At 41.3% G+C, this 12,197-nt stretch overlaps 1 protein-coding gene across 1 annotated transcript in view; it reads right to left on the bottom strand.

Moving 5' to 3' along the window:
* The window catches only part of Pdk1 (Phosphoinositide-dependent kinase 1), a 323,017-nt gene extending 312,189 nt beyond the window's left edge, over positions 1-10,828 (bottom strand). Inside the window, exon 1 of the mRNA XM_046631875.2 lies at positions 10,697-10,828. Within this exon, the coding sequence (XP_046487831.1) occupies positions 10,697-10,720 (24 nt within the window). The 5' untranslated portion in view covers positions 10,721-10,828. The remainder of the gene's footprint in view (positions 1-10,696) is intronic.
* Positions 10,829-12,197: the final 1,369 nt, after the last annotated feature.

A 12,197-nucleotide genomic window follows, 5' to 3' on the forward strand; every position in this document is an offset into this window, starting at 1 on the left:
TATGTCGATAATTTTATGTTGGTAGAACAAGAAATTGGTGTCAAGATTTTGTTCAACTGAAAAGAATTTTGCAAATTGAACTATCGAATTTAATATGTTACAATTACCAGGAAATGTAGTATCGACAACTATAGATGTACTGTAACTAAATTTTCTTATAATTTTATACATTAACTATATGAGAAATGAAATTTTTCTCAGCGTACAGTCAGAATTGGATTGATAAAACTGAACATAGATTTTTAATTTCGCAATATTGAACAGCTGGACGTTATTTTGAATAATTGAGTGACATAATTTTTTCTCTCTTTTTTCGCTAGACGGAGAAACGAATAGACGAAATAACAAATGTTGGAAGAGGATCTGATTAGTTGTTGCGACTGTGTCAAATTGGGAAGCATCGCTACGCGTCGGTAATTCTATTCGGCGCTGTCAAAACTCAGACGCATAAATATCTTTCCAACAACTGCTGGCTATCGAGCCGCGACTATGTGACGTTCTATAAAATTGCCAACATCAAGTATACGTGAGAATACGCATGTGTGTACGTATATATACATATACGTATAGATTTATCGAGCTCTACGAAACGCAAACGCGTCAATTAATTAACTGCCGCAAACACGGCGGAAGTGAACACGGAATTTTTGAAAATTGAACAATTCGCCCGGACGAGCGATATTAATAATATTTCAAACACGGGGTCGCATTTGAAACCAGATTGACTAATCAACTGATCAATTGTGTTAAAATTTGCACAGGTTGTTGACTGAGGCTGCCACCGGCTGACGACGAGAAGTTCGCAAGGCGATTCTTTCGTAATATTAGAAGCTGTTTAAACAACATCGCGTCACGAGAGGAAATTTATTTTGTTATACGTGTATAGGTCACACGCGATTCCGAAGTCTTTCTGCGAATTTATTCGCTCGTAGATGTATTATAGAAACCTGTGTAAAAACTTACATATTACAAACATGTTTTGACTACAACGCTTACATAATATCTAGCCGTGAAAATTATATGTAGATGATAGACAAATCGCACTCACATCTTCCACTTCCTACGTGTTATAGGCAAGATTCGCTAGATCTGCCAAAGCATCGACCCGCGGTCTACGGGTTAAGTTTGGCTCTGGACAAGACGCTGTTGCCAACCGAAAAATAATACAGTTCCTTATGCATGTATATGTATCTATATAAAAATATGTGTAACACCGTTCCTTAGGATGAATATGGTTATAGGTTGTAATAATTTTACGCCCAGTGAAGAATAGCGACGCCAACATGCCTGCGCAACGTAAGTAACAAGAATGAGAATGGTTGATGTAATGTGAAAGCATTTAATGCCAATATACGAGTTCCGAATTTGAAACCCACATTTTTTTTTAAGTCAAACATAAAACCCAACTCACGTGACGTCCTGAATTTTCTCTAGAACCGATATTGACTCAAAATGTTTCTTATTTTGTCGGTACGTTTCAAATATTTTTGACAAATCTCTATTATGTATCATATTGCTTTCTATTACATTTTTGTTAAATAAAATGTCTAACAATAAGCATCTGTTACAGTCAAGCGACGCGACGACGATCTGGAGCGAAAAGAAAACGGATCTAATCTTCGAGGCGATCGAACAGACGTACCGGAAGAGCGGATAACTGTACAGGCAGCGACTCGAGCTATCTCACCATGTTTTCGCTCATATTATTTTTTTCCATCGACCAACAGCGCCTTTTCAATCTAATCGAAAACATGTTTTCGTTGCGTAGATTCTTTTTCTTTGTAAATTTAACTCTGCTAAATCGAAGTTTCATTTCATTGTAAAATAACAATATCATTTATTCACCGAATATACGTAAATAGAATCAAATTTCATTCATTGGAATACGAGTACATTCCCTTATCTTCCTTTCTTGATCCATTCCACACAGAGAGGATCAAAGACATCGAACGCTTGACTTCTGGTTTCCAATAGGTCGATTAACCGGATTTAAGAAAATGTTGAAAATTTCTGACTCCCTCTTTCCGGCTTTGCAATTTTAGTCGCCCCCGTTTCTTTCCAGCGAAGATCTCCGACTACATAATATAACAGACCGACGTCCCCCCAACACAGCTGAACAATAAAAGCTCGAGTCACCAGCGAACACGAGTTCACGGTAGAATGAAGGGGAGACTAACAATAAGCCATTGGGCTTCCTAAATTTCCGGTCGCACTCGATGGAGCGCGCCCTCCTCCTCTTCCTCCTCCTTCTCAATTTTGATAATTGCAATACGAAGAAGGGAAGAAAATGTGTCTGGATCGCACGAGTACAGTTCTCATATTATATATAATTAGAAAGAAGAAATTTTAAAGAAGGAAGCGAGGAAATAGACCGCGCCGCTAATTACGCCCGCAGGCAATTATAATCTCAAAATCGCGATCTGGAAAAAGTATGATAAAAAGAACAGCTGAAGGAAATACATCACCTCGGTAACGATACTTTTGTTCTATTTGTTTCCACATATCAAAACACAGCGATTGATAGTACAATTGAAATATAGAGATTAAATTTTCATTTCACGGTACAGCCATGGAATGATTATTTGTCGATTCTACCATGACTATCGAGTTTGTATTTTTGGCTTAGCGCGCGTCCATAAATTACGTTATCAAATTTTCAGGGTTTTTTACCCTCTCCCCCTCTTTTGTCATCTTCTGTCAGATTTATAGTCCCCCTCCCCCCTCCTTGAAATGGCATGAGAAAAATCCCCCTCTCCCCTCCCGCTCCTATTTCTATCTAGGTGTGTAACACAATTTCTCGGCTAAAGATTTTTTAAAAGCAGCATAACGAAAGGAACTGTATACGTTACAGAAACCTTATCTAATCCTTGACATTTTACATACGGCTCCGAGTCCAATGTATAGGTATACTTGCGATAGGAGAGCCACAGCGCCTCCGCGAGACCGCGCTAATAGAAATATTTTTTTATTTGTAAATTTCAACTCTTTACATTTGACGTAATGATTTCTGTTTCTGTACCCCTTCCCCGTCGATGACGTAATTTATGGACGCTACCTTCGGTTCAACGATCATGGGTTGGGTTACGTTTAAAAAGATGGCCGGCGGTGGCGCTGCCGGCTGATTCTGCATTGCCAACGTAACCGAATCATCGTGAATCACTGCGGCAAAGTGTACATCAGCCGCCGCTTGCGGCAGGCGCAGACCGGGATGCCCGGTACTCCTCGATTCCGGTTAATCTGTCCGGTGTTCCTTCTGTGTGCCAGTTCATTCCCTCGACCCAGACAGAAGTCCCTTTCACCCTTTAATTCCCTGCCCCTATATTCTCGTCGAAATCCAGTTACAGCCATAAGCTGAGGCCGCCAAAGGATGCGGGGCTAATGCTTTGCCGAACCGCGGCGGCCGCGCCGCTACCGGCTGTCGAAATTGAGATTATTGTTTCCGGTGTTTCTCGTGAAATTCCCACAGGCGGGAAATTCAATCGGGATAAATTAAATTCACCGCAAATTAGGGGCGAACCCGTGCCGGCTACTACAGTTGACTCTTCTCTTTGTCGCAGTTCTCGCGCTATAACGTCACCAGCGTCATCCTACCGCACATGAAAAGCGGATGTCTCAACCTATCTCGAGAACCGGGGGTTAGCGGGTAATTGCATCCCACGAAAATAATACGAATTTTTCTTTTTGTTCCGTATACGCAATAATTTCCTCGTCCGCGTTGTGATTTACTACACTTTTATTTTTACGTTACAGAATCTTGTGCATGCAATTGCGATCACGACAAGAAGGAGGAAAAATTGCAATCAGCATTCTTCCATAACGAGCGACAATCGCGGTCTACGTTTAAAGATAAACAGTTTTGAGATCGTATCTCTGTAACTCAGGGAATTTCATTGAACAATTTTCCTGTTATAATAATACATACGTACGCATGGGTTTAAAAATACAATTGGTCAAGCTGTATAATATACGCGAGAAAATAAAAAACTCGACGAAAAATCGTGGGCGAATTATTCTGAAGAAGAATGTAACGATCGGATAAATAATTATGCAACTCGTATGAAATTCAATGATATTATGTTTACGTATAGAATATTTCTCATTCACATTGACGTATTTAACATTCATTAGACTTTTTATTTTCGCGTACGTGAAAATAAAAACTAGCACCTATGTGTAAATTCCGAGCCCCGCTTTTATTGCGCCACATCGTGTTATCCTACAGAGATTGTTTGACAATTAATAATTCTCTGTTTTTTTGTTTCCTATGCCTTATTTTACGTTCCCGCATCATCTTCTTCCCTTGCAAATACACCACCGCACACTCTGATACAATGCATGTATAATTCACGATCCAACCATTGTCCGTAAATGTGAACGCGAGTCTCGGCGGTCAGTTTTATTATTTTCCAATAAGATAATTGATTGATACGACCCCAATATCACCAATCACCAATTGATCCGAATTAAAGTATCCCTGTAGATTCAAATTAAGATCAATATCCGACGATCACAATGGGAATCGGTATATATATATATATATATTATATATATATATAGATATGTGTATGTATAATGTACGTATATTCGAGTCGGACTTGCCATGTAACCGCTGCTGGTTCTGACTCTACTGCTGCTGGAAAGCCTGCACAGATCCTAAAAGAAAATCGCCCCCTTCCGTTCGTCTGAACCATTGTTACTACCTAACCATCGCCGATCGTTATGCAGGGTTATTATCGCCGGTTGCCACCGATTACGCACCTACGCGTTCATTGCACGCGTATTCCCCAATGATATCCTTGATGCGGTTTCCTGATCGTTAACGCATCACCGACATCGGTCACGAGAATCGATCCCAAAAGGCATCGCTGTTACTTCCCGTCCTGATCCAATTTTACTATTATACGTCCCGGTTTTCCACGAGCCGGTTCAAAGCGGCGGTGCAGAATATTCGCAAAAGTAAGTATCGAAACTTGTCTCAACAATTCCATCATCCTTGTAAAATTTTATGTACATCTTATTCTCAGGTTTCAGATACCGTAATTTATAAATGCATATCGTGAGTAGCATTATTTGGAATAAGACTTTTTCTGAGGGACCGTTCAATTATTGCAGAATTGCAAGCCACTTTGCATCAAGTGATTCTTACGAGAAATCGGTTGAAAATCTATTGATCGTTTAACATAAATTACGGTTGAATCAGTTGCTCGAAATCACTGAAAACTGTGTGAAATCCAAGTTCAATTCATCTATGCATATTCGAAATTGTAATCATCTAAAGTATTACAGCTTATAGAGAAATCGCGTGAAACGAGTGAAATTATTAGATATCACATAAAATTATCGAAATCTTCCAATCACTCGTCACTTAATCTGCAGGTCAAATGGTCCCTCAAATGGTTCCACATAAAAATGAAGCATAAGCGATCGTGTGCAGCTAGAATGCAGGTATCATCGAAGATCAGCGTGAGTCTGTATCAGGATCAATTTCGGATAACTCTTAAAGCAGCGACAGCTACGTGTGCAAAGTGTATAATGGTTATTTGGCACGAACGAGTCTGACATAAAACGGTTACCCGATAGTATAAAAGAGCTGCTGCGGTAGTCGCTATAGCTTGTGGCATTTAGAGAGGTCGACCTTGAAAGTGCGCAGAAACCTGGATAGACGAATCTTCTACTATCGTATCTCGCAGTCTGCACGTGCCGGTGCGTGGGAAATGATTTCCCTCTAATATAAGTAGTCAGCCGCAAGCGTTCGTGGGTGGCGCTCATCTCGCATTAAACCCTTCCTAAATATACCTTACCGACATTTGCTTAACTCTAGTCCTCCGTCCGTCCGGCCTCCGAGAGAAAGAAGAGATGAAACGAAAAAATGCGGCAAATATCAACGACTGAGAAGTTCGACGTGAAATAAATAAATAAAAAACCCAAAAACAATTTCAACGGATTGTATAGAATTGATTAATAATTATTGAATAATTTTTTTTTCTTTGCCTGCCTTTTGCCTTGTTCGTCGAATTTATATATTTTAGATACGTACGTAAAGATTGAAGAAATGCGTACTTTTTTGATATCGTGAAACGAAAAACGCAGAATACAGACAAAATACCTATTGGAACATGCGACGTCTAGTATCGACCAACTTTGTCAGAGATCTGCACAGGAAATTTTTTAAAAATATATAAAGTACGATGAATTTCAATTTCACTTCTCGAATTGCGTTGCGCCTGCGCGTCAGACTACCGATTGAATTTTGTAAATCCCAAGGTGGCTAAATACGTATATATATATACATAATAAGAAGGTGGCATAGCTCGGGATGAAATGAGCCTGAAAGTGGAGAGAAGAAATAAAAAGCAAACGACGAGGGCAAGAATAAGAGAAATTCGAGACGGAGATAAATATTCATTCCGGATTAATTTAGACGAAGATATCACGCATTTTCTCCCACGTCGAGTGATATGAGAAACAGAAAAAGAAGAAGAGACGACAAACCTTTGCACTCCGTATTCTGATGCAATCGTTCGACGATCAGAAACTTAACGCGACCGACGAACAACGATTCGCTCTCGCGCGTATCCGTTTATTCGAGTTGCGTAGAAGAACCGCACGCGGAAACAGGAAGGCAATAATCGGGCATCCAGCGTGTGTATATTGCGCACCAGACAGCGGCCAAAGTGCTCCAACCCCTGGGGGCGGGACAAGGTCGGCCGTCACAGGGTGAACGGCCCTGTACTAGCAATTCCCGAGAGCATCCAACCCGCAGCCCCGACAGAGGCCTGTGCGCGTATGTCATGATACACGCGCGCCACGCGACATAGCGCGAGCTAAGTGCTCGTATTTTTACATCACAATCATTTCGAATTCTTATTGGCACATCCCGAGGAGAGATAAGTGATTGCTATGCGTGAACGTACGATAAAAGCCGCTGGTGCCGCTGCTGCTGCATGAGGATGAGAATATGAGGAAAAAATAGCGTTAGTAATGATGATTTATACGGTTATAATCGTAAAAATGTCCGAGTAAAATTCTAGCTGGATGACTATAAATATGTGAATATTCAATTACGCGGCAGTTCGTTTATTGTGCGATGAGAAAAAAATTAATCGAGATGAAGCGAGTCGACGACGGCAGCGGTTGAAAATTTATTATAATCGAGCAGTAGACATGGAGATGAGCAGAAAGGTGGGGGTGATGATTTGGAAATATTAGAAAATAAGACGTGATCGCAATGTAGAATTTTCGAACAACGCGAAAATCTGTTTTGCAAAATTTAAAAATGTTACAGTAAGAAACTTGTAATATAGAAAAGTGAAAGAGTGTAAAAGTAAAGTACAGAAAACCATCACATCATTTTTACCGACGACATTCTATACTTTGACTTTTTGTGCTCTGGCGCTTCTACGTTTGGACTAACTCGGGCATGTTTAAATTCTGTGAAAGAAATTTTCGCGTCTTTGAAAATTCGATATCGCGTCCCATATATTTTCCGATACTCTCGCGTAGGACGTATAACAACAAAAGCGAATACTTGATAGTACGCAAATGACAACATCCTCGATTCGAGGCGCGTGACGTGCATGCAGACTTTGAGGCCACGGCCCGGAACTTTGTGTAATGGAAATCATCTCGAGGGGACACTTCTTGCTTGAATCCATAACAAATACGGCACAGGCACGTGAGCCTCGCCGGCTCTGTTTGCATCTGTGTTTATCTAAAATATACACGTTGTGCCTGGCCCGGCCGAGTTTCCGGGTTGCGATTGAGAAAACGGTAGCCTCGGTGCCCTAATTTCTAATCACGAAAATCGTAATCGAGAACTTTGCGGTTTTTACCGTATTTTATCGGAAGGTTCAAAATCTGAAAAACCTTCGTGCTCGCGGTAGCGGATTTCCGCTAAAAACGCTGCTTGACAAGACAAGAAATAATTGAAACACCTAAAGAGAAAGAATAACGGTCTAAAGAAATAATTGGTCACTTTTTTTTTAATACTGGTAATATCAATGAGCTGATTAGTGCAAAATTGTTTGAGGATTTATGACATTTTCATTAGATTGATGTTAGCGGAAGTTAGTAACGTTAACGTAACGAAACGTAGAAAAATCACTGTTTCCCTACTTTTCGATAACTTCGAAGCAGTGCTCAAGTTTGAAGAATATCAGTGTGTTGATTTTGAGCTTCAGACAAGCGTATAAAATGGTGGGATAAAATTTCTGTAGAAGAGATTCTGTACGGTATTCTCTGCAGAACTTTTCCTCTTTAGGATAGATTTCTGTAGAACCGAAGGCCTTACCAAACACATCGTAAACGTTGCACTGATATAATTTTCAATATCACGAGATCATGTGCATCGCCATGGAAAATTTAATTACACTTCTCGAGATTGGATTTTTGGAAAAAGTTTGTACAACAGTATCTATGTATACATTGTCAATTGGTACGTATGGTCTATGCAGAGTAAAATCTGAAATAAGTTGTTTCGACGTCCATTCCTTACAATTTAAACACCAAACATTTCACGGTACAACGGCGCATATTTATATAGCAATCAGCTGCACACTCAAACTGCGTATCAAACGTGTTGGAAATCTCATAGCTGTCAATCAATAATAAAGTACTCCCTGCTAAATCTCACGTAAATCGCGATTGCGAATAATATTGCGATATTTACGATAAAATGTATGTACTCTTGTACAGGCACCTGCGGCGATCTCCGGCGAAGCGATAACGGGGATACGAGACCCCGTTAATAGCACGTGTGGTGGACATAATGGCGAGTCGCAAATGATTACGTAAACGGAGGGATTTAAGAACAGGGAATATTTACTTTAAGCATGACGACGCGCGTCTCGTGTATATTATACAAAAATACAAAAATACGAAAATACGAAAAGAGAAGAAAATAAGATCAGGATGAGAAGAAAAGTAGTGCGTATTTCTAGAAAGAAGATACGTACAGTGTACTAAAAACATTACGGAAGCAAAGTATTCGAAAAATAACAGCGTGATGTGAAAAGATCCAACGATATGGTTGATAAAATTTTAACTATAATTTACTCAATAATTCATTGATGCTACTCAATATGATATTTAGTTTTTATTTTTCAATTTCGTACCGGTATGTCAAATAATCACGTTGATTTGCTGTGAACGAGGTGATTCACTTTCTTCAAAGATTTTGTCAGCTAAAAATATATTTTTCCACCTATCATAGAGTCGTATCTACAACTGTGAAATGAAGGTACAGAAAACCTGATACAACTATAGAATCGTTTGGAATGTAAAATAGAAGCGATTTCCTTAAACTCGATTAGTTGGAAATTCTTCGTTCAGACAGACCAATGGCAGTGAATATTTGGTCTGTAACCTTACATAAGACGATTTTATTATGCATCAACATTCCGAGATAATACCGTCAACAAGACATCGAGCAAATAAAATTCCACAACTCTTACGTTAGCTTAATAGCCAGAAGGTTGAAACATGGACAACAATCATTGCGAGAAAAGCACTAAACAATCAGGAAGAAGTAAATCGAATGGGGTTCGGTTCTACAGAAATCAATTCTACAGCGAAAATGTTCTACAGAATATGTTCTATAGAGTCGTTTCTACAGAAATATTTTACTACAGAAAGGAATTCAAGATTCACATCAGAAATAAACTTGCATGAATTATTCTACGGGCAGAATTGTTCTACAGAACATTGTTCCGTAGAATATTTTTTTACAGATTGTGTTTGACACAACGCAAATTCGGAGCAATCATCGAATCGTTTCAAAATCATACATTCTGATTTCATTTAATCTAATTTAATTTAAATTATCTGCGTTGAATTTGTGTTTCGTAGTACGGGTATTGTGTTGAGTGTGTATAACTATAAAACTGTTCCGTAGAAAAATATTCTGTAGAACAGCTCTTCTGTAAGATAATTCATGCAGGTTTATTTCTGATGCGAATCTCGAATTCCTTTCTGTCGGAAAGTATTCGGTAGAAAAATATTTCTGTAGAACATTTTCGCCGAAGAACTGATTTCTGTATAATCGATCCTCCTCCAATAAATCAGGACATCGTAATCAGGATTACGTTCGCCGCCTATGTACATACAATCTAGGGCACAGTGTGTACGAATCTCACAATGCGTAAACGGAGAGATGCAACGCCGAGACAATGTGGCGTGACAATTGCGATCGTCGACTTTGACGCGTGACGTCAGGAGTTTAAATGCTGTAATTCACCCACGCACGCCTCATGGCGGGTGCACATGGCGGCGGGAGAGAGAAAGAGAAAGAAGCCGACGGGGTTTCGAACGGAATGAATGAGGCGAGGAAGGGGAAGGCGAGGCGGCCCCGACCGCACAGCTGAGCATTGATAAGGAATCACATTGACCCCGACGGCCGGCGTAAACACAGGCAAGCACACACGCAGCCAAGCGACGCTAGGAAGGAAGGAAAGAAGGAAGACGAGGCGGCGCGTGCGCCCGGAGGTCGGTTGTGTACGGACATGCATACGTACGTACCTTGACGTAACGAGTGGCGAAGAATAATAAGGAGAGTGACGATAATTTGCTCCGGGTGGCCGACGACGAGAGGCTGGATTTTTTAGCAGCAGCTGTCTCACAGCCGGGCGCGAATGACCGGCGTGTTGTCAATTGACAGGGGCATGAAGGGGGGGAACGGTGGGTAATGTCATGCACTTACCATCGGTGCTGGAGCCTCGGACATCTCGAGTCGAGTGTGGTTCACTTTGCACAGAAATAAAAGGAGCGGCGGACAGGCTGTTTTAGGTTCAGCGACACTCGGCGCACACCGTCGTCACACACGCAACCGCTATCTTGAAATAGCAAAAACTGTCAGCCATAGCGTTCGACGGCGAGTATCCGTCGGCAGGCCGGTCGAAGCCACCTTCAGACCGCACGGTGGCGCCCTCTCGACGCTCGTCGGCGAACCCTCAGAGACTGATTCCCCGAAACGCTGCCAGAGCCGAGCTGCCGGACGACCAGCGATGCCTGATCGCAGTATGGCCGCCGTCAGTGGTGTTACTTTAATTTGTGACAAGTGAATTCGCGCGGTCCGAATTTCGAGTGCCGCGATCGACAAAGCCGCTCCTCAGCATTGGCCGAACTCCCAGGGCCCTCCCAGGGCCCACCGACAAGGTAAGATCCAGAATCCCACATCCGCATACGCGAAATTTGACGATTCGCGAGACGGTGCGCGGCTGTATGTCGCCTCGACGGAAGGTTCGGGCCGTATTTCAACCCTCTCTTAACGCCTGATCGGCGCCCCAGAATTTTCAAATATTCTATCATCCCCCCCTCTACGGACGACGGTGCATCTTCGCCCGAATCGCGACCCTCGCTCGATCTAGGTTCGCCCGTTTCCCAACGATTTCCGCACTCCAGTCTCGCTTCCGTGATGATTATGTTTACGCTAGGTTGGGTTATGTTGGCTCGCCTCTCGCTATGCGCTCAACCAACTCGCACACCGATTGCGCCGGTAAAAACTACCATTTTTAAACACCTCCTCACAACGCGAGTAGATGGCGCACCCGGTCACTGATACGCAACATTTTTAAAACTCCGTCCGACCGCTGATTTGTTCCTTCGGGTTAGGCGGTATATGCAATTTTTTTTAAATTTATTACTTTCATTTCCATTATTCTGCCACGAATTCACTTCCGTTACGATTAAGAGTTTTCTTTCATTCATGTACATTAGACTGATGACTGAGACAGTCTAATGTACATATATGTTTATTATATAAGTGGAATTATTATACTATATATCAAATAACGTATCGAACGGATATCTCGTGAGAAATTCGGACGAAAGAAATTTTTCAAATCTTGAAAAACCGAAGCACGTTTTCACATTTTTTGCCTCTATTCGGTATAGTCGACACTGCAGGCCGTGTTGTAAAATATTATCCAGACGAATAAGGCATCTGTGGCTCCCGGTATCAATAAACAACGGGGGCTATTGCAGCCTAGCGAAACGTAGTTATACTTTCATGACGCGGTGAAGTAAGGAGTCTGTTAACAGAGAAATGAGAATAGTAAACACCCCCCTCCCCCCGTTCGCCGTGATCATACCGATTGAAATTAATTTGTTGTTCATTCCGTGAATTGAAAGAATAAAAATGTGCCTAAGTTAGACAGCAATGTACGAAATGATTATTACAATGCGAGAATTTGATTTTTCAA

The sequence above is a fragment of the Neodiprion pinetum genome, chromosome 6 (assembly GCF_021155775.2).
Source record: "Neodiprion pinetum isolate iyNeoPine1 chromosome 6, iyNeoPine1.2, whole genome shotgun sequence".
Lineage (NCBI taxonomy): Eukaryota > Metazoa > Arthropoda > Insecta > Hymenoptera > Diprionidae > Neodiprion > Neodiprion pinetum.